This window comes from Mytilus trossulus, chromosome 8, assembly GCF_036588685.1.
Source record: "Mytilus trossulus isolate FHL-02 chromosome 8, PNRI_Mtr1.1.1.hap1, whole genome shotgun sequence".
NCBI lineage: Eukaryota > Metazoa > Mollusca > Bivalvia > Mytilida > Mytilidae > Mytilus > Mytilus trossulus.
The window spans coordinates 1,729,488-1,754,606 of record NC_086380.1 but is presented as its reverse complement, the minus strand read 5'-3'; the positions used below and the strand labels follow the sequence as shown (position 1 = coordinate 1,754,606).

The 25,119-nt window shown below is 33.4% G+C and overlaps 2 protein-coding genes across 2 annotated transcripts in view; one reads left to right on the top strand and one right to left on the bottom strand.

Moving 5' to 3' along the window:
• Window positions 1-25,119, bottom strand: part of LOC134728098 (uncharacterized) — a 313,423-nt gene that overhangs the window by 61,751 nt on the left and 226,553 nt on the right. The window lies entirely within an intron of this gene.
• Window positions 1-25,119, top strand: part of LOC134681515 (uncharacterized) — a 32,233-nt gene that overhangs the window by 3,276 nt on the left and 3,838 nt on the right. Inside the window, exons 2-3 of the mRNA XM_063541153.1 lie at window positions 155-381; window positions 16,140-16,308. Coding sequence (XP_063397223.1) covers window positions 155-381; window positions 16,140-16,308 — 396 coding nt within the window. The remainder of the gene's footprint in view (window positions 1-154; window positions 382-16,139; window positions 16,309-25,119) is intronic.

Sequence of the window (25,119 nt, the reverse complement as noted above, 5' to 3'; positions counted from 1 at the left end):
CATTCAAACGGGAAAAACAACGATCTAATCTGTATCAAAAAATGATTTCAGTGAGTTTTAGTTTATCGTGTCTATATTTCCTTGTTTGAATATTACAAGTTAACTATAAACTTTTTTTATATTGGATAATAAGTTGAGTGTTTCTCTTTTGCAGATGTTCCAACGTCGAGTAACTTTGACATAACTTTGATAATAACATTATTGAGAAATCTTACAGACATGACTTCTCCTTGTGGATTTGACCGTTTACCTACAGCAATTCAAATAACACCTGGTTCCGATTTGGCAAGAATAAAGTATTATAGGAACTATTTAGCCCATCTTGATGACGCTAAGATAGACAATAAATTTTGCCAAACTGCCTGGGATGACATAACGGAGGTTTGTATATTAGCTTTTTACAAAAAAAGTATCAAAATAAGATTTCCTGGTAGAATACAATTATACAAAATGTATGGCCATTTGTTAAGATCCGACATTGGTGTTAACAATGCAATTATTACAATGTACTTGTATAATGAGTTGGATCTTTTTTCTTGCGTCGCAAAATTCATGAAGTATGCTATTCTTGCAGCGTAAACTATTTTGAAAACGATTATGTTTGCGATGGTTGGAGACTGTTTAATACCTTGTATATACTACATAGTAGATATCTCATGCTACGAGTTGCAGTCTGTGCTATGTCCATTCTTTCCCGCTTATTATGAGTAATACGATAAATATATGTGATATACGAATGGTATATTTGCCAGGCTGCATATCTGACAAACAGGTATGCCTGACCTCGTCCTCGTTTTATAGATCAGAGAGCAAGGCTAAAGTAACATGATTAAGTTATATTCTTAGAAACTACATTTGGTTTGACATTTAGTATAAAGTTTACAAGACTGTGAGGCAAGTTTCATCTGACTTGGACCTCTTTTTTTAACGGTTAATATATCAATTCTAAGATTTGTTGTTTAGGCAAACATATGGCAATCGTCGTCATTTGATGTGCTTTATAATTTGATTTTGCTATTTGATTAGGGACTATCCGAGATTTGCTTTATATTTGGTTTGTTGCAGTAAATAAACTCATCATAGATACCAGGAATAAATTTTAATATTTACGCCAGACGCGCGTTTCGTCTACAAAAGACTCATCATTTACGCTCGAATCAAAAATGTTATAAAAGGCCAAATAAAGTACGAAGTTGACGAGCATTGAGGACCAACAATTCCTAAAAGTTTTGCCAAATACAGCTAAAGTAATCTATTCCTGAGGTAAAAAAAAAAGCCTTAGTTTTGGTGAAATTGGAATTTACACGTTATTACTTAACAATTAAGTAATTACTTATCAATTTTGTAGTTTCATGTATGTACTGAATATTACTGAAATTTAATGTCATTTTTGCAGAAGTTTACTTGCATGATATTTTGTGTCAAAATTAAGTGAAAGGGCTGGGGAGTGACAGAGTTACTTTATAGTTAAGAAATCAAAGGTCATTTAGAGGTGTTATTCATAGTGTGTGTATTAACACTATAAATAAAGGCAACAGTAGTATACCGCTGTTCAAAGCTCATAAATCCATGGACAAAAAACAAAATCGGGGCAACAAACCAAAACCGAGGGAAACGCATTAAATTTAAGAGGAGAACAACGACACAACACCGAAACGCAACAGCACACAGACACGGACCAATGGTAAAATACAACTTCCAACGCACTCATATAAATCCATGTCACGACAATGTTTAATTTTTAATTTATCTCAACCAAACATACATATTAACACTAATTCTCATAGAATGAGAGCATATCTACACAATGAATACACTTAACGTATTATGACATGAACAATTGTTGTGACATCTTGAGTCTTGAGACTAGGCACATTTGCAGATAACATAAATTGAATCCTACAGAATAATCAATCTAAAATTCCAAACTTTGAACAGAATTGTTCATGTGTATGGATCATTTTCCAAAACCAGACACAACATATTTCGTAAATTCCCAGTGGTATTTTGAATTTTTACTTTATATATATATACATGCATGCATACTAATGGTAAGATTGCAGCGACTGTGTGTCAGTAGTGAGAGAAAGTGTGAGTGTGAGCAGCTATATTCTTTTTTTTTTCTTTAATAACTATATTCTTGTATTATGTATATGAATTTAAAAAAACAAAATGGCTAGTCTTGTATAAAACTTTCAATGTTTACCCCAAAAACCATAGTCAGGTGGTGATTGTAGGGGTATTGTAAAATCCTGACTATTGAAAAACAAATAAAAGATTAAAAAAAAAAAAAAAGACACAAAATATTTCGTAGATTCCCAAGTCCTCTGTCGACACTAGGAACTGGAACAGTAATTTTATCATGGACTTAAACAGATTGCATATGTTCGTTAAACAGATCAGACCTGTAATGCTGAATTCGTTTGAAAATTTGCAGAAATATTTCGCCCGTGGTATCACTGTAAGCTTTGCACCTCATATAGAGTGCGATCTTCTACTGTGTCACTTTGAGCTGTGGTATCAAGAAGTCAAGTAATCATGCTTCTTCATCAGAGGTCTGTTGACAATCCTGGGCTTTCGAGGTTGATTGTTTATTAGATTTTTCAGAGATTGATTGACTATCCGGTATTTCAGAGCCTGAATGAATTTCAGGTTATGAACCTTTTACTACGCTTATAGCACTATTTGTTTAACAAATGTTATAAATTGTAAGATTTTAGCAATCAAACCCCGTTACAACTTTGAGAAACTGATCTATGGTGTATGTTGTTCAACTTCAACTTTGGGTCTTCATCCTGCTGCAGAGGAGCTTGCATTTTGGTTGGAATTCCCTTGTATAACAGGGTAAATACGGAGACTTTGGTGAAACTACACAAATTTAATTATGACAGTTATAATTATCATTTTGTAGTTTAATGTCCTTTATCCAAATTACTAGCATGTCCTCACTGCCTTGAGGTTGAGGATGACATGTTGTTCCATAAATTTTTTCTGATTCAGGAAATATCTGTTTGAGTTTGATAATCGCGGAAGTTGCAACTTCTCTGCTATTGTAAATCGATAAATGTCGTCTACGGATTAGAGTGCAACCTTTGCGGCTTGGTATACGTCGGTGAAACGAAAGGAAGGCTAAACAAACGTATGTGCGGTCATAGATCAGACATTAACCTCAATGCTAACGACATTCTATACCAGCATTTCAATCAGCCCGATCATTCCATCGTTTCTATGACAGTTCGAATTATTGAAAAAATATACCAGAGCTCGAACAATCCTAATCTTTCAACGACTCTCCGTAGACAAAAAGAAGACTACTGGATTAGACAATTGGGAACTGCAACACCGTATGGCTGCAATGACAAAATTGATGGTATAGGTATTCTATCTAGTCCTTCGTGTAACTCGGTGAATGTGATGAATAATTTCAACTCGACACCTCGACGAAGACGCAGTCATCGTCATTATACATCACCTTCTCTGCATGATGTCTCTACTAATGACTTGCTGCCATTCATACAAAAGCCGTTAGGTATTCATCACATTCGCACGAAACTTTATTCATTACCCCTTTCAAAACTTCATTCTCTGTTCAATTTATGTTTGGAATCCACTGTAACAAACCCTCATTCAAACCAATACAAACTACAAGCTATAATTTCGGATATTGCTAGTCACAGACTTTTCAAGCCAGTTCGCATTGGAAAAGATGAAAAAGAGAAAAGATCTTTTCTAAATCTTTCCTTTGCCAACAAAGGTCTCGATGGCGTCAACCTAGGCAATATCCTTCATCATAAATTAGTTCAATCGAAAATACCTCCTTATTTCAAAGACCAGTCTGTACCAATAATTTCTTATACCTATACCAAACCTATTGCAACTAAAATTTTCAATTACAAACGCGTTTTGCAGGATCTCGATATTGACGACTTCAATTCTAAACCTCCTGATTGCACTTGTGCTAGTTCCAAATTCACATATAATCCTGCTGGCCACGTTATTACCGGTGACCTTAACATTGTTAATAACACTTCTCTACGAAACGTGTTATCGAAAGGTCCGAAATATCGTGAGCCTAAATCCATCAATTGGAAACACAACTTTAAAATTTTGATGGATTCAGTCGAGGATTATGCCAGGCAATGGGCTGAGCGCGAGAAGGAAGACGTAGACACTCTATCCGAATGGATTAAGGCAGTGAGGTCGTTAATACAAATCAGAATTAAGAAACTGAATGGGTCCATCAATGCCCAGGCTACGTCAATCTTCAAAGATCCAAATGTTGCTAAACACCTATCTGACCTCCATGATGAATATGTTGTTGTCCCCGCAGACAAAGCCCCAAATAACATCGTTTTTATCTGTAAAAGTCATTACATTAATTGCTTGATAAACGAATTAGGTATAGACAATTCACTTGGAAACCCAACATATACCCTCACGACACTTACCAAAGAGGAAATCCTGGATAATCATAGGTCTGTTCTTTGTTCCTTTGGTATTTCAACCACAGATGAAGAACTGGATCTTCCATCACTGTATTGGATACCTAAACTACATAAGTGTCCTTACAAACAACGGTATATTGCTGGGTCTTTCAAGTGCTCCACGAAACCCCTTTCTAAATTATTAACATCCATTTTATCAGCAATCAAAGACGGGCTTCAAAGTTATTTCGAAACTGCCTATTCTAGAGGTGGCGTGAATCAGATGTGGATACTTAAAAATTCCAAAGATCTATTAGAGTACATACAATCTAACTCTCTTTCATCTTGTAACAGTATTAAAACATTTGACTTTTCAACTCTTTACACAAGTATTCCACATTCCAAACTAAAAGACAAATTAAAAGAGTTGGTATTACTTTGCTTCATAAAAAAGAATGGCCAACGTAGATACAATTATCTTGTCTTAGGGAGGGATAAATCATACTTTGTAAAGAACCATTCTGATTCAAACAAAAAATTCTCTGAAACCGATATTATCAAGATGCTTGATTTCTTGATTGACAACATATTTGTTACGTTCGGAGGACGTGTTTTTCAACAGACTGTCGGCATCCCAATGGGAACAAACTGTGCCCCTCTACTTGCTGACTTGTTTCTTTATTATTATGAGGCTGACTTCATGCAGGAACTTCTTAGGAAGAAAGATAAGAAGTTAGCAATATCCTTTAACTCTACTTTCCGCTATATAGATGACGTTCTTTCACTAAACAATTCAAAATTTGGTGACTATGTGGATCGCATCTATCCCATCGAATTGGAGATAAAGGATACTACAGATACAGTTAAGTCGGCTTCATATCTTGACTTACATCTAGAAATTGACAATGAGGGTCGGTTGAAGACAAAACTTTACGACAAAAGAGATGATTTCAGCTTTCCAATTGTGAACTTTCCATTTCTAAGTAGCAACATTCCAGCAGCACCTGCATACGGGGTATATATCTCCCAATTAATACGATATTCCCGTGCTTGCATTTCCTATCATGATTTTCTTGATAGAGGGTTACTGCTCACAAGGAAGCTATTAAACCAAGAGTTCCAAATGGTGAAGTTGAAATCATCCCCTCGTAGATTTTACGGACGCCATCACGAGTTGGTTGACCGTTATGGAATAACCGTTTCACATATGATATCGGATATGTTCCTTACGTCGTAACTACAATCCCCTTCCCTTTTGATGAATTTGACCTACCGAATTAGACTATTAACCGGATTTGTAATCACATAAGCAACACGACGGATGCCGCATGTGGAGCAGGATCTGCTTACCCTTCCGGAGCACCTGAGACCACCCCTAGTTTTTGGTGGGGTTCGTGTTGTTTATTCTTTAGTTTTCTATGTTGTGTCATGTGTACTATTGTTTTTCTGTTTGTCTTTTTCATTTTTAGCCATGGCGTTGTCAGTTTGTTTTAGATTTACGAGTTTGACTGTCCCTTTGGTGTCTTTCGTCCCTCTTCTATTGGTGTTTTGCAAAAAGGTGAATCTTCAAATAAAGGAATTGCATTATAAGAAGTTAATTGTAACTTCAACAGGCTTTTTAATTATAGATGTTAGATTGAGTCGAATCTAATTAATTGATGTCTTAATTAAAAATATAAAAACTGCATAAAGCATACTTTGAAAATCAATCAGATCTTGACCTTGTGAGTAAAATTCCTTTGATAAAATATGTTTCCCTACGACTTCTAGTCCGATGTCTTGTAAAAGGGGCAAGAGAATTGCTATGGGTTGACAAAACAAGACAAAGCAGGAGATGCACACAAACCCATTATACCCCCTTTCTGACTACAGCTTTAAACAGGACTGGTATATATTTGTATAAGTTGAATTATACAACATACAACACAAATGTCATGCAAAGAATTACTTTCCCTGAGAGAAGATTGTATTCATCTATTGTCTATTTTTTGTCATATTTGGACCTCCTTGATTCGACTGACACACAATATATCTCATTCATTATGAAATAGTTTAACACTAACTCCCTAATGCATCTATTATTTGCTAAATGGTAGAGATCAATTGATATCATATTCTTCATCGTCACTAGCTGTGAACACATAAGTGAATACTAGTACTCTTTTGAACAATCATATGATAGTTAAAAAAAATTAAACAAATAAATATCGATTGTTTTAATAATTCAAATAGTCAAAAAGGATGTCATTGATAAATTTTGAGAAAATATCAACATCATAGAATGGAACAACTGTGAATAAAAGAAACAGTGATTAAAACTAACTGTGAATAAAACGAACTGTGAATTGTAGATTATACAAAAGCCATGTGTATCAACAAATGTTTTAATACGAACTATCAGCGCTTATCCAAAAATGTGTAATCCAACAGCAATATGTTCATCAACTGGGTGGTGAAAAACTCGTCCTATTTTTTTTAACCTGAACCCATATTTATATCTTCATATAAATTTTTTAAAATAAAAAGTTTCCCCTCCTTACGTTTTATACCTCATCTTCACCCAAAAAACGTTAAGCACATCATTAAAATTTCCGACCCATCAACGATATTTACATTGTTCCAAGCAGCCTTTAAGTCTATGGGATTTACTTATAAGTGCTGAAGTGTTGTTACCAAATATTCATACAACTTATAGGGTGGCAAATGCTGTGAATGCTAACCACAGGTACAGCATCCATAAACATTTACCAGAAACTGTTTTACAAAATAAATTTAGTTATTCAAAAATTCGAATACCACTCACCTATTATGTCTGTACGTAAATTTTCTATCGATGTTGGTATTTTTGTTATTTTATTTGTTACAATCTATGATATTTTGTTTGTGGTCTTCGATCTGTTTATTATTCTATTAAACCATTCCACAGATTTGATGCTACAAAAAAGTGCTATATGTTAACTAATTCTTCAGACTCATAGAACACAATTTAGATGTAAGATGTAGCAATATTTTCAGTGATCTTACAAATATGTCTGTGCAGGAGCTAAGGTCATTTTCAAAATTCGACTACAAAAAATTGTTGAAGGCACAATTGAAACAACAAGCACAAAACATATTTAGTGATGACATTGACTCAGCAGGCCAGGTTATAGCAAATGCTTTTTCTAGCGAGCAAAATGCCAAACTACGACTAAGAAAATGCAAAGCTTGGATTCCCAAAACAATTAAAGGCATACGATACAGTTTTGATCCTGTATTTACAGTTTGATGAAAATTTCCGTGTAGGCTTTTTTTTGTCTGATTAAATCAAATATGTAATAAAAATATACCTCGATGTGCTACTTTTTGAGTTAAATGAGGTCGAAATTTTGTATATTTGCTCAAAATTCAGATTTGTGGCCGTATTTTTCCTTTCCAAAGAAAGACATAACTATTTTGTTTTAAAAGATAAACACAAATTGTTTTTTGTTATATAATTTGTAATTTCTGTATTTTATAAGTATCCTAAAGATTTATGCATTTTTTATTCAGAAATAACTCATATTTATGAAATGGTCATGAATTGAGAAAATAACGTCATTTTTGCTGTACATTTATCAAAATTTAAAAAAAATTGGACTATTTACAGTTTTATAAAATTTGGTCCACATTATCTCGATGGAAAATGAAACAAAATGTCAATTTAAAAAATTGGGGTCCATGCACTCGTTTTCAACTTAAATCAGTTTGAATAATAAAAATCAGTCGATAATGCATCTTTTCCCGATATGTCACAGTTTGACGTCGCGAAAATAACAATTTACGTTAGCAACGTCATTACCTCCCCTGTAACTGTATCGTATGCCCTTAACGAGATAGCGAACAAGAACGAACAAGCAGTTCAAACAACACCGACCGATACAATTGCTCATCATGGAAACAACACTAGTAACTTGGAAGAAAGAGAAAAAGAAAATCAAATTGATCAGACACAGATATCAGATTCATTCCGTCAGATGCTTATAACTTACTACGACATTTTTCAAGAGTCTATCTCTGAAGTATAACTTTGCTAAAAGAAATACACAAAAACTTAGCTTCAGCCTCGCGTGATACAAGTAGTGCTCTTTCAGCGAATAAAACAAAAAGCAAGAAGATCAGCAAATTTCCTAGAATACATCTATCATAACACCGATCGAAGCTTGCGTATGTAATGGAACGATAAAAGATAAAAAATCAAATTAGTTGTGATTTCTGTTAAGAGTGGTTCCACGAAACGTGCGTAGGTGTCGAGAAAGACGACCCTATTGGCTTTTTGAGATGTTCCGATTGTCGCATGATTCCAACACTGATAAAACCCATGGATGAAAAAATCGGTTTCGCCTTACAAAGCAATACTAATTTGGTCCATGAATTACAAAATAAAAACGATTAATACAGATATTATTAAGTGAAAATGATCGATTACGATCTCTCATTCAACAACTTGTAAAAACACATGATTTTGAACAGTCCGATGATGATAGAGACGATGAATCTAATACATATACAAATAATAATCTTTCTAATAAAATAAAAAAAATTATAAAAAGAACTAGACCATATTTATTCATTACAGGCAAAAGGGGCCCAAATTTGGTCAAGAATAAAATTGGTTGAGGAAGATGAAAAAATACAAAATTCTTTTTATCTTTAGAAAACAAAACATTGACTTTTTCGAAAAACTAAGAATTATTTATCCTAGGCATAAATGACCTTAGCTGTATTTGGCACAACTTTTTGGAATTTTGGATCCAAAATGCTCTTCAAATTTGTACTTGTTTGGCTTTAAAAATATTGATAGCGTCACTGATGAGTCTTATGTACACAAAAAGCGTCTGGCGTACTAAGTTATAATCATTGTACCTTTCATAACTATTTACACTACTGGGTCGATGCCACTGCTGTGGACGTTTCGTCCTCGAGGGTATCACCAGCCAAGAAGTCAACATTTCGGTGTTTTTCTTATCCCAGGCATATATTTCCTTAGCCGTATTTGCCACAACTTTTTGGAAATTTGGATCCTTAGCGTCACTGATGAGTCTTATCACCAGACATGACTAATATCTCAATCACGACTCATTCAGATCATCGTCCTAGTGACAATGGCAATATTACACATATACAGCCATGTTCAGTTCTCCTTAAAGACATTTTGAATTTTGATGACACAGTACAACACTGTCGCATTTCAAAATGTGAGACTCAAGGCTGCAAAACTTGTGCTATTTTAATTACAGATGCTGAATTCACTAGCAATTTGACCAAGAAGTCATATTTTACCAGAAGTTACGATGATCTGAATTGTAAATCGATAAATGTCGTCTACGGATTAGAGTGCAAACTTTGCGGATTGGTATACGTCGGTGAAACGAAAGGAAGGCTAAACAAACGTATGTGCGGTCATAGATCAGACATTAACCTCAATGCTAACGATATTCTATACCAGCATTTCAATCAGCCCGATCATTCCATCGTTTCTATGACAGTTCGCATTATCGAAAAGATATACCATAGCTCTAACAATCCTAATCTTTCAACGACTCTCCGTCGACAAAAAGAAGACTACTGGATTAGACAATTGGGAACTGCAACACCTTATGGCTGCAATGACAAAATTGATGGTATAGGTATTCTATCTAGTCCTTCGTGTAACTCGGTGAATGTGATGAATAATTTCAACTCGACTCCTCGACGAAGACGCAGTCATCGTCATTATACATCACCTTCTCTGCATGATGTCTCTACTAATGACTTGCTGCCATTCATACAAAAGCCGTTAGGTATTCATCACATTCGCACGAAACTTTATTCATTAACTCTTTCAAAACTTCATTCTCTGTTCAATTTATGTTTGGAATCCACTGTTACGAACCCTCATTCAAACCAATACAAACTTCAAGCTATAATTTCGGATATTGCAAGTCACAGACTTTTCAAGCCAGTTCGCATTGGAAAAGATGAAAAAGAGAGAAGATCTTTTCTAAGTCTTTCCTTTGCCAACAAAGGTCTCGATGGCGTCAACCTAGGCAATATCCTTCATCATAAATTAGTTCAATCGAAAATACCTCCTTATTTCAAAGACCAGTCTGTACCAATAATTTCTTATACCTATACCAAACCTATTGCAACTAAAATTTTCAATTACAAACGTGTTTTGCAGGATCTCGCTATTGACGACTTCAAGTCTAAACCTCCTGATTGCACTTGTGCTAGTTCCCAATCCCCATATAATCCTGCTGGCCACGTTATTACCGGTGGCCTTAACATTGTTAATAACACTTCTCTACGAAATGTGTTATCGAAAGGTCCGAAATATCGTGAGCCTAAATCCATCAATTGGAAATACAACTTTAAAGTTTTGATGGATTTAGTCGAGGATTATGCCAGGCAATGGGCTAAGCGCGAGAAGGAAGACGTAGACACTCTTTCCGAATGGATTAAGGCAGTGAGATCGTTGATACAAATCAGAATTAAGAAACTGAACGGGTCCATCAATGCCCATGCTACGTCAATCTATAAAGACCCAAATGTTGCAAAAGACCTATCCGACCTCCATGACAAATATGTTGTTGTCCCCGCTGATAAAGCCCCAAATAACATCGATCGTTTTTGTGTGTAAAAGTCATTACATCAACTGCTTGATAAACGAATTAGGTATTGACAATTCACTTGGAAACTCAACATATACCCTCACGACACTTACCAAAGAGGAAATAATCATAGGTCTGTTATATGTTCCTTTGGAATTTCAACCAAAGATGAAGAACTGGATCTTCCATCACTGTATTGGATACCTAAACTACATAAGTGTCCTTACAACCAACGGTATATTGCTGGGTCTTCCAAGTGCTCCACGAAACCTCTTTCTAAATTATTAACATCTATATTATCAGCAATCAAAGACGGGCTTCAAAGTTATTGTGAAACTGCCTATTCTAGAGGTGGCATGAATCAGATGTGGATACTTAAAAATTCCAAAGATCTTTTAGAGTATATACAATCTAACTCTCTTTCATCTTGTAACAGTATTCGAACATTTGACTTTTCCACTCTTTACACAAGTATTCCACATTCCAAACTGAAAGACAAATTGAAAGAGTTGGTATTACTCTGCTTTATAAAAAAGAATGGCCAACGTAGATACAAGTATCTTGTCTTAGGGAGGGATAAATCCTACTTTGTAAAGAATCACTCTGATTCAAACAAAAAATTCTCTGAAACTGATATAATCAAGATGCTTGATTTCTTGATTGACAACATATTTGTTACGTTCGGAGGACGTGTTTTTCAACAGACTGTCGGCATTCCAATGGGAACAAATTGTGCCCCTCTACTTGCCGACTTATTTCTTTATTATTGTGAGGCTGACTTCATGCAGGAACTTCTTAGGAAGAAAGATAAGAAGTTAGCAATATCCTTTAACTCTACTTTCCGCTATATAGATGATGTTCTTTCACTAAACAATTCAAAATTTGGTGACTATGTGGAACGAATATATCCCATCGAACTAGAGATAAGGGATACTACAGATACAGTTAAGTTGGCTTCATATCTTGACTTACATCTAGAAATTGACAATGAGGGTCGGTTGAAAACAAAACTTTACGACAAAAGAGATGATTTCAGCTTTCCAATTGTGAACTTTCCATTTCTAAGTAGCAACATTCCAGCAGCACCTGCATACGGGGTATATATCTCCCAATTGATACGATATTCCCGTGCTTGCATTTCCTATCATGATTTTCTTGATAGAGGGTTGCTGCTTACAAGGAAGCTATTTAACCAAGAGTTCCAAATGGTGAAGTTGAAATCATCCCTTCGTAGTTTTTACGGACGCCATCACGAGTTGGTTGACCGTTATGGAATAACCATTTCACAAATGATATCGGATATGTTCCTTACGTCGTAACTACAATCCCCTTCCCTTTCATGAATGTGACCTACCGAATTAGACTATTTGCCGGATTTGTAATCACATAAGCAACACGACGGGTGCCACATGTGAAGCAGGATCTGCTTACCCTTCCGGAGCACCTGAGATCACCCCTAGTTTTTGGAAGGGTTCGTGTTGTTTATTCTTTAGTTTTCTATGTTGTGTCATGTGTACTATTGTTTTTCTGTTTGTCTTTTTCATTTTTAGCCATTGCGTTGTCAGTTTGTTTTAGATTTATGAGTTTGACTATCCCTTTGGTATCTTCCGTCCCTCTTTTATGTAGACGAAACGCACGTCTTGCGTACTAAAGGAGTAGGTCCGGTAAGGACCGATTTTGGCCTCAAATTTCAGGTTCACCTGACGAAAGATGTTGACCTCTTTTTAAACACTCAAGTGTCTGTTTTATTAAAATTAATTAGTGAATGTGAAAGATTTTAACTGATTAAGTCATTACAAATTATCCGATTCAAGCTCAAATATGAAAAATGAACCAAATATGGCAAAAAATGTCACTTTTCAGATTGTTTTTGTCAAAAATGAAAGTGGCCGCATCCGTGTTCATCCAAAACCTTTATATATGTTATGTATTATCATAAAATACAACTTACATTTCAATATTAAGGATGAACACGAATGCAGCCACTTTCGTTTTACACGAAAACCGTCGAAAATTTAACTAAAATGATAGAATTGTGAAAATTTCAGTAATTTAGCTTGTCTTTACGGTGATAGTACTCGATATATGTGCATTGTATTGCCAAAAACAACCCATATTTATGTAGCAGAAGCATTCTACTGTCCAGTAAATAACTAAAAGTTTACATTTTAATAATTTTGTAAAACTGCTATATTTTGGGGCCAAAAAGGGGTCTCACCGGACCTACTCCTTTTAATCCTGGTACCTTTCATAACTATTTACACTACTGGGTCGATGCCACTGCTGTGGATGTTTCTTCCCCGAGGGAATCACCAGCCAAGTAGTCAACATTTCGGTGTTTTTCTTATCCCAGGCATATATTTCCTTAGCCGTATTTGGCACAACTTTTTTGGAAATTTGAATCCCTAATGCTCTTCAACTTTGTACTTGTTTGGCTTATAAATATTTTGATATGAGCGACACTGATGAGTCTTATATAGACGAAACGCGCGTCTTGCGTACTAAATTTTAATCCTGGTGCCTTTGATAACTATTTACAGCCGATTACGTTGAGTGCGTAGGTAACGGTAAAGTAATATCTTTGTTAGCTTGTTTGTTAGCTGAACTGAGAAGTCATTATTAGGTAAGGTATACTACCGCCGTATCAAAGTATCCTAGTTCTACAGACAGATAGATTGGTTATCTACTCTTAAAGGAGGGTAGTTTACACAACCTATTAATGACTTCACGGTTCACCTAGCAAGCAAGCTAACATAATATATTACTTTGACCTCCACATTCAATGAAATCGGCTGTAAAGGAATATTTTTAAAAAACTAACAAATAAGATAAAACCATTACAGGTGCAAATAGAAGCAACTTATGAATATAAAGCCAAGGAGGTTTAAATTAGATCAAGGGAAACATGGGTGGAATAAGGGGAGAAAAATAACGCTTATTTCTTTTTAAAAAGACTTTTTTGATAAGGTGGAAAATCTTCTTTCACAACTCAATTTTGAAAATAAAATATCAGTTAAACATATAGTGTTTTGATACAAAATATCAGAACAGGGTTATTATGGGTTAAACTATTTTTTGACAATTTTAGATTTTTGCACTTCAAGTGATACTATATTTCAGAGCAAAAATTGATATACTTAGATGTGTATGAATTGTTTATAAAGGAATTAAGAAGGGCTTTGAACGAAAGCAAAATATTTCTCAAAATATATTTTCATAATTTTCAAGAAATTGATGTCATAGGATAATTTGCAAATCTATTCAAGTGTCAGTTTGGTCTTGCAGCGACAAATACAAAAAGGGCATATTGTTTGATTGACAGTAGCTATAGCAACGGCGTCAACAATTATTGAAGTTTGTGATTTCATTACAGCTTTTAACAATGAAAATCAAGTCCTAGGTAGGGCTTCAGTATCAGTTTGTCTTGCAGCGACTAATTGGGAATACACCACTTTGCTCTATTGTTGTGCAGGTGTATCAGAATCTGTATATCTCATTTTCAGATGGGTCATTAGGTCTCCTCTGTCTTTTTTCTTCGAAACATAGTAAACATATTATAGTTTGTGATTGCATCACATTTACCATCTGTTGCCTCCGTCTAAAAGAAAAACAATCAGGGTATTTCAATGATATTTGGTAGGCATTTGTAATCAAATTGGCAAACCTCCTGATCATTTACATGGAAATATTTTGCTCCTTCCGATTCAAGTCATGAAAAATAAAAATATGGTATAATGGCCAATAAGACCAAACAATGTAGAAAAACTGAAAACTTTGCATAGTTTGATTTGTTACTATTTGTGATTATGTCAGTTTAAGAGAAACCGCAATTGGTAGGTCAATGATAAATGAAAGGTCGTGCTTTAACATTGGCAAAACTGATAACGTTACAGAATGATTGGCTATAACTGAGTCATAATCCACTGACTATAAAACTAAGCTAATATGATAAAGGTCAAATTACAAAAACACCGAACTTCAATGAAAATACAAATACAGGATAATCCCACAAAGAAATTTCATGGCATAAAACTTTTTTTTTTATACGGAATTAATAATGCAAGTAACACCAATGACTTTTTTAAATCTCGATTTCGCCTTGGTACCTTCTTTGTGTTATCATAGATCGTTGGAATTAAGATACATAACGTTTGTGAATCTTTTACCATATATGCATTTTCCAAAATACACATCCTGTGTATGCAAAATGGAAACGGTTTCAGTGTTTAATATTTGTTATCTTAAATAAAGATAAATAAATGAAGTATATTGAGAACTGTTGTTCTACAATTAAGAGAATAATTCTGTTATATATTGCGGTGGAAAATGATACGCAATGTAAAATTTAGTGGATGTGAAAAGGGCAAAGCCATGCATTCATTTTCCTTGTCATCAATCAGAAAAATTAGAATACTCAGCATTGACACCACTTAAAATTTGTAATGGTAGCTGTTCATACAAAGAGCTGAACTTGTGGTTTGGCATTCTATGCAATATTATGCTTTTATTGAATATTTGTTATACTCTACTGAATATACATCACAGATTCTTCTGATTCTTTTGTGTTTAACATTGTGATATATTTGAGCTTATACTTTGACTTTGGCATAACATGCGACCGCTATGGGGTTTTACGACCACTATTTTAATTCTGTTCACATTTTCCTCTTTCTTTTGATATGCAAAATATGTGTGTGTTTTTCCGGTATATTAATGTTTTAAAAAATGAACCCTAGTTGCAGTACTATTCGTTTCAAGAACTTCAACCCTTGTTCGTCATTCATTTTTATCACATACTGGTGACGTTTAAAAAAGTGTGAGTAGCAGCTGAAAGCTCTTGAATACCAAATGAGTTGGGAAATGTATATTCCATATGAAGGCGAAGTTGGGAAATTGCTGCTAAGGCGGATGAATTTATAATTCGTAAATTGTAATCATATCTTTTAAATTTTAACTTTTATGTTGTACATGTATTATCAAAATCAAAAAGAGATGATGCATACTATTGAACAGGGGTTTACTACTGTTGCCTTTATGTAGCTCTGTGAAATAGTAAATTTGATGCACACATGAATATTTTAAATCGATTCTAATTTCATTCAAGGCCATTGGTAGGTTAGGTGGAATGCCCTTGAAGAAGGAATGTGATAAATTGAAGACAAAGATACTTAATCAGGCAAATGAAGAAATTATTCAGGACATCAAAGCCTCAAAAGACGAAACTATAGAACTGAAACAGTTGTTGGAGAATTTAACAAATACTCATGAATTTGGTTAGTAATTATTTGATTTTGCAATGTGATGATACCTTTCAAGGTGTAGAGTTGATTACAAGTGATTGTAATGACACATAAGACCAAGAGTATGAGGGTCATTTTAGTGTTTGCTTTAAAGCTTCTCATTTAAACACATAAACCAAAGTGCCAATCCAGCTATTGCCATGACTTGACATCCTTCATCTGTGTTCAAAGTATATAATTTCAAAAGCCTTTTCTAAAACTACTTTGTCGCCATCATCCTTGGAATTCTATTTTATAAAAGCTATTTGATGACTTTATTTTCAATTAAAAATGGCAGCTATGGCACCATACGTCACATGAGAAAAAAACACTTTTGAATTTCTGAAAATTATGTAATTAAACTATTACTATCATGCTTTGAGTATGCAACATATTCGATCGCGTGTATGAATTATGATGGAAGATTTGCTTCACTTTAAAACGTGGCCTCCACTGTTCTAAACAAACAACAACATTTTGACTTATTACTTCCAATCGAATGCAAATACTACAATAACTATAATCTACAAGAAGTATGATTGGTGCCTCAAGCCTACTCGAAACATAGTGGTTGTTTATACAAAATAAACTAATAAAAAAAATTAAAAATGAATTTAAAAAAAACTTAAATCAAACAATAAGTGCATGACCACTTCTTTAAACGTTTCCAATGGCACTATTTTCTGAAATGTAAAAAAAACCAGAAAGACGGATACAGTGAATAAAGTAGCATTATTTAGTATATTTGTTACTGAATTGATAAAGGCTATTGCATGGCAATTATTCAGTTTTAATTATAAATTTATACTGGCAGCTACTAGTTAAAAAATTACAGCATGGATATAAAACCGGATTACAGATTCATAATTCATTTAAAGTATATCAAATGAAAATTCTATAATTAAGTACTGGTCTTTGGTTTCACACTGTCATATTTATTAAATGTTTTAATTTGATTAATATGACCGTTTAGTTTTTGTTTGAATAGTCGTACATTTTGTCCTAAACATGATGTTTCGCTCATTGTTTTGGGCAATAAAGAGATGTACAGTTGCTTGCAACCGCGTCATTTAATCTCTTTGTTGTTAGTTGTCGAACTACAACACTCTAAAAGATGTTCCTAACTAACTTTGTTTTTCATTGACTAGTTCCTGATATGGCTTGCGTTCTGTTAAACTTTTAGAAATACAATATGAATATAGAAGAGTACAGGTAAAATAAGACAAATGTGAAGAATAATTCAAAAACACATATCGAAAAACTCTTTACATACAGATTGTTTAATAATTGTTTTACTTTATTTGAGGTGACTTATAAGTCCATTGGGCCGGGTGTATTACTATTTATCATATATTATATGTTTATAATCTGTACATAATTTACACATGTCACTATAATAAATAATTTACTTACTTACTTACTTACTTTACAGATGATTTAGAAGCTATCCATTTGGAGCCCATTAAAATAACTATGGTTGTACAGTCGATTGAATTGAATCCATATATTGTTATTGTTTGTCAAATGAAATATTGCTTATATTATTTCCTGGCATAAGCATTCAACAAAACTTACTCTTTTCAGCCAAAAAAGAAATAGAGAACCTGCTAAGTTTGCTTCCAGAGACAGGTAACTTACGATTTTCTTTCATTTGGTTGGGATATTGTAGAATGGGTTGATATAAATGAGGAATTTAACAGAAAAGTAGGCTAATCTATGAAATTCTTTTTCTACTCTTTACACTACACTTCCACCAAATATTATCAAACAAAAGTTTTCCTATCTAATTAAAAAGTCGTTATGTAAATCTGAATGCAAATATATTTGCTGCAACTCTTCTAATGAGAAAAGTAAATCTAGATATACTTACTAGAGGTGTGATGAGATAACTGAATAAGTTAATTTTCTCCTTGATTGTATTTATTTACGTTTCAGCAAAAAAGTTTATCGACAGGTTGTAGGTATTCATATTGGCACTTATTGTGCCCTTTTAATAGCAGACTTGTTTTTATACTTTTTATGAATCCCAGTTTGTGACCAAACTCAGTCTTAATTGCATTTTAATGATAAATTTAACAACACCTGATGATATATTTTCGTTGAATAATCAAGACTTTTCTCAATATACTGCAGACATTTACACAAATGAACTTTAAATAAATCTAATTTAAACGGTTATAACTGTCCTTTCCTAGATATTTCGGTTTTAAACGGGAAACTCACACTAAAATGGAGGACAATTTTTTCTTTCCGTATTGCTTATTTTCCCTTTTTTTTGGGATTGTAATGTTCCTTTGGTCATCACACGGCGTTTATATTTCAAAACTCTTTTGCTATGCCCGTGTCTGTTGTAACGTATTTTTTTTTATTATTATTATTTTAACGAACGTAATCTAGGTATTACTGGTGAATTATTAAACAGGGATTTTCGTTACCACAAATTACTTAAAACTTTACTAAATTCTTTTATAGATGTAAAAATTTGATTTTGAATTTTTGAGGTAACTGTAGAAAACTTATATTAAACAGGATAGCGCATCTTCATTTTTACGATCCTAGTAAACTTATCGATCCTTAAAATAATCTTATTATAAAAGGTTACCAATTCAGCACTGTAATTAGATCATTGAAAATTGTTCTATTGGTATTCAAATTGATTTCGTTATCAGTAAAACTAAAAGCAAACTAAATATCATTGTTATATACATACACACATTCATGAATCTACAATCTGTCGATACCAATATCTTGGCATTGCACAATGTCCTGTTTTTCTGACTGTTCATAACATCTTTACACTAAATCCATTTGTTGTTAGAGTTTAGTCTGCGATGCATGATTTGTTTTATTAGTTGTTAGTGGCTTTGAACTAGCTGTCAGTAACCACGAGTTCTCTTATATCTGTATTAAGTGTCTTTTTCTGTTGGTAGGTACAAGTACCCGGCCACGTCCACATGTATTTATAGTATTTGTATTTTTATCCATCTGATGAGTTAATATAAAAAAAGAGGTGGTATTATTGCAAATGAAACATCTCTCCTAAAGAGACCAAAATGACAAAGAAATTAACAACTATAGGTCACCGTACGTCAGCCTTTTCAACTGATTTTTATAGTTCGCTCTTACATTGTATGTTGTACTGTTACATTACCGTCCAAGGTTAAGGTGTTAGGTTCCCGATAATATGTTTAATTCCCCAACACATTGTTTACGTATGTTCCTGTCCACATTCAGGAGCATGTAATGCAGTTGTCGTTTGTTTATGTGTTACATAATTGATTTTCTTTGATTTGCTTACATCAATTAGTTTTCTCGTTTGAATTGTTTAACTTTGTCATTTCGGGGTCTTTATAGCTGACTATGCTGTATGGGCTTTGCTTATTGTTTAAGGCCGTACGGTAACATATAGTTGTTTATTTCTGTGATATTTTCGTCTCTTGTGGAGAGTTGTCTTAATGGCAATCATACCACATCTTCTTTTTTAGCATCTAAAACAAATAGAAAAAAAATTTGCTCAAACATATTATGCGATGAACCACAGTTAGGATTTATTAAAGGTAGATACAAAATGGATTGTAAAAGACCAATTGTTGACTTAATAGAAAGAACCGAAGAAGAAAGTATACTAGGAGTTTTTGGAGTTTTCTCCTGTTATATTTTGAAAAAGCATTTGATATTCTTGAATGGTAATTCATAAATAAAGCACATGCATTCTTAAACTTTAGACCTGATTTCTGAAATTTGGTAAAATCTTTATATTTCAATATCGAAAGTTGAATCATAATTAATTGCTCGAGTTTCTTTAATATAGAAAGAGGGGTTATTATGAGGAGTCTGTATCCCCTTAACCTTTTTGTTGGCTTTATAATTGATGAGTGCAGCAAAAAAACATAACCAAAGATATTTAGGTAGACAACCCTTTGCTTTATCAAAATGATGACTCAACCTTAACTTTAGATGATGATGACAAGTCGATGGAAACCGTCCCTATATATTTTAGGAAATTTCTCTGAGTGTTCTTGGTTACGAATAAACAGAATCCTTATAGATTGTGTCTGCGGTACATCAAAAGGAAATATTTCACCAGAGAGATCGAAAGATTAAAATGGAATCAGACAGAGACATTTAAAAATTTACCTATCAAATAACAACATTTTGCTGATGACAAGACTGCCTATGATTTTAAAGAGAATTTACCAAAATCATTCATACCTAGGAAACAGTTACAGTCATACAGTGTAAAGCATTGCCAATTCTCAATCAGTCATTAATAATATTGCCAAACCCCTTTTTTGAAAATTGTTAATAATTTTATTAAGTTTCTATAGAATGGAAAACCAGATCCTTTTCAATAATAAATATAGAAAATATGGTGCAAATATAATATGAATGATGAATAAGGATAGTATTGAACACATTTCAGAATATTTTAATAGATTTAGAAGTACCCATTTCAAATTGGGTTTAAATGAGGAACGCTTTCGTGATCAAACGGACTATATGGGCCAGGTCATTTGGTTTAATATACTTTTGGTATAAAAAAAAATTGAGAATAAACTATTTCTTTATCAAAAGTGTTGTGAGGGAGAAATATCTTTTTCAATAATAAATACATACTGAATCAATTTAAAGAGACATATGATATCAAAACAAATTTTCTTCAATTCATTTGTATATATCATATTATACCACAAAGTCGGAATGACAACACCAAAAACTGTGAAAAGATAATCAACATTACTTGCGATAATTTAGACTATTTTGAAAACAAGTCAGAAAGTATGTCCATATTGTTATATTTATATATCGTTAGATAAGGCGCATTCCGTTTTGAAATTCACTTGTAGTTCTCTTTTTTTTGCAATCACTTTTTTAATGCTTCTTAAAGGCCTTACAACTATAGAACGTGGATCTACAGTTGGACATTCGTTCACATTTTTCAAAGATAAATATATTTCAAGGATCATGCAACAGGTTGGTTACAGTTGATTCCCAATGGTGTGCCCAATTTGATGTAGTAAACGCTGATATTAACAATTTTAAACGTAAATGCTGACATTAACATTTTTTAAAGTAAACGCTGACATTGATGAAATTTCAAAATTATCCTAATTTATGTTCTCAATATTCCGTATGGTGCCGAAATTACTTTCTCAAAATGGCGTCTTAGTGTGGACACATTTATCCTGGCATTAAAACTTCACTACAAATTTTTTTTTTTTTTCTTATTCTAAAAGTTTTAAAGTTCTAAACTTGTGAAATTTTGTTTAAGAAAAATAATTGTTTCAACCTAAAATTTAATTAAGAAATTAAACAAGCGATTGTGCTAAATTTCATCTGATGAAGAAATCATATTGCGATCAGTTTAATTGAGGTCTTGAGCTGGCATGTTAGTAACTGTAAGTAGTCTTTTCTATTAACGTATGTTGACTATAGTCATTTGATTATGTTCTTCTGCTAACTATATATTTTTATACAAAACAAGGTATTTAAATCGGTTATGTATTGATTCACGGTATCTGCATACAAATTACTACCTGGATGATAAGTTCTATTCTGAGAAAACAAAACGATTTTTGGGATTTTTTTTTTTTTTATTTTTGTAATAAATTATTCACTGTGAGATTAGCATATCCATTTATGATACATTTTAGTTGAAATCCCAAAGTGCCAGTTTGATGTTTAAAATATATAGCGAAAACTGACACTTTGGGCCCTCCGAAAATAGAAGACAGGAACTGTACCGTTATTCCATTTTGTCACGTTTGTATCTACCCATGCCATTAACTAACTTTCTGCTAAATATAAGGCCGACTGATAGATAAAGGGTCTCACGGTCATTTTAGCGGTATCATGTTGGGTTTTCACTATATATTTTGAATATCGAAAATTTAATCGTAAACATAAAAGACAGGAAGTGTAATCCTATTCTTTTTCGTCACGTTTGAATCTACCTAGTAAAAGTTTGCGTAATATAGGCCGATTGATAGATCAGAGGTCTCTCACAATTTTCCTTTGCCCTTTGTACTGAAGTTTTGGCATTTTGTTTTATGAAAAGAGACGTCTGATAGGTTATCAAAGGTACCAGGATTAAAATTTAGTATGTCTGACGCGCGTTTCGTCTACATGAGAATCATCAGTGCCGCTCATACCAAAATATTTATAAAGCCAAACAAGTACAAAGTTGAAGGCATAAGGGATCCAAAATTCTAAAAAGTTGTGCCAAATACTGCTAAGGTAATCTATACCTGGTACAAGAAAATCCTTAGTTTTTCGAAAAATCTAATGTTTTGTAAACAGAAAATTTATAAAAATGACCACCTTATTGATATTCATGTCAGCACCGAAGTATTGACAACTGGGCTGGTGATACACTCGGGAACGAAACGTCCACTAGCAGTGGCATCGACCCAGTGGTGTAAATATCAAAGGCACCAGGATTAGAATTTAGTACGCCAGACGCGCGTTTCGTCTACATAAGACTCATCAGTACCGCTCATTCCAAAATATTTATAAAGCCAAACAAGTAAAATGTTGAAGAGCATTGAGGATCCAAAATTCCAAAAAGTTGTGACAAATACTGACTGCTAAAGGTACCTGGGACAAGAAAATCCTTAGTTTTTCGAGAAATTTAATGTTTTGTAAAAAAAAATTCTAAACCCTCCGTAGATATTGAAGATGACATTATTCTTAAAAATCTTTTTGATACAATCTTTATATATACAGAGTCTTTTTTTATCGACATTAAAATAACAGGGGGTTTGCATCGTCATTTAATCGGTATCAGGTTGGTTTTCACTATATATTTTGAATATCCTACTGGCATTAATGGCCCTCCGTAAACATAGAAGACGGGAAGTGTACCAAAATTCCTTTAAGGTCAAGGAACAGTAAATGGGCTATGTCACAGATTTCAGTAAAATTTGGCATACAACTGTCTCGATGAACTTTAACTGAAAATCGAAAAAATAATGCATTTATCTCGTTTATCATTTAAAATATTACTGAATGAATTCTTGCAAAATGGGTGAAAATTTGTATAGAAAGCACATAAAATCGGCGAAAACCCTTCAAAAATTTGTCTTAAAATCGCCAAATCTTTAATTCTACTCCATAGATTTTTGTATGCAAATTATTAGCAAAATCTGTGACATAGCCCATTTACTGTTCCTTGACCTTAGGTCACGTTTGTATCTACCTTTTAACTAACTGTCTGCTAAATACCTCATGGAAGATTTTGAACACCGAATGTTAATGTTAAATAACGTATTGATGATCGTGACGTTACAAGCGTAAAGGCGGATAGAATTTTTTTTGGCAAATACCACGACAGAGAGGGTAAAAAAGGCATATCCTTTTGGCAAATACCCCGGTGGCGTTAAAAAATTAACGATATTCATTTGATAACAGTAAATTAGTGAAAAATACACTGGCTATCGACCAATTAAAATCCAGGATTCTGACATAAGGTGTAATTGATATATTTATATACCATATCATTTTTGAAAGTGTTTATCCGACTATTTCAAACTGTCTCATTGATGTCAACCTTTTCGTACCCTATGGAAGATTCATATGTAAACAATATGATTGTAAAAAGTATACATCAAATTCATAATTGAATTTCAAAAAATTAAAAGACTAAAGTGTAAAAAAATGGTCATGATAAAGAATGATATCCCATCGGAGATAAAGGATACTACAGATACAGTTAAGTCGGCTTAATATCTTGAATTACTCGTGATGGCGTCCGTAAAATTTACGAAGGGATGATTTCACCATTTGGAACTCTTGGTTTAATAGCTTCCTTGTGAGCAGCAAACCTCTATCAAGAAAATTATGATAGGAAATGCAAGCACGGGAATATCGTATCAATTGGGAGATATATACCCCGTATGCAGATGCTGCTGGAATGTTGCTACTTAGAAATGGAAAGTTAACAATTGGAAAGCTGAAATCATCTCTTTTGTTAGTTTTGTTTTCAACCGACCCTCATTGCCAATTTCTAGATGTAAGTCGAGATATGAAGCCGAAATAACTGTATCTGTAGTATCCTTTATCTCTAGTTCGATGGGATAGATGCGTTCCACATAGTCACCAAATTTTGAATTGTTAAGTGAAAGAACATCATCTATATAGCGGAAAGTAGAGTTAAAGGATATTGCTAACTTCTTATCTTTTTTTCCTTAAGAAGTTCCTGCATGAAGTCAGCCTCATAATAATTAAGAAACAAGTCGGCAAATTTCTAAAGTTTTCCATAGATATAAAGATTTGGTTTTGAAGATTGGTTGTACCTGTAGAAAACTTATTTCAAACGGGATAGCACATCCTTATTTTTACGGAAATGTTGTTAACCGTGCCCGGAAATTTAGAAATGATCAATGTAAACTTATTGCTCCATTAAATAAACTTATTCTTAAAGGTTACCTTTTCAACACTGTGATAAGATCATTGAATATTTATTGGTATAAATATTGACTTTGTTATAAGTAGATTAAAAGCTAACTAAATATTACTAGTATGTTATATACATATACATGTTCATGTCTCTACAATCTGTCGATACCTGTAACTTGGCATTGCACAAGGTCATGTTTTTCTCTGGCTGTTTATGACGTCTTTACACTAAATCCATTGTATATTGGATGTGTACGGATTGATTGCTTAGTCTTAGAGGCATGATTTTTTTATTAGTTGTTAATGGCTTTGAACTAGCTGTCAGATAACTGCGAGTACTCTCATATCTGTTCATTGTGTCTTTTTGTGTCAGGATGTACCCGGCCACGTCCACTTTTATTTTTTGTC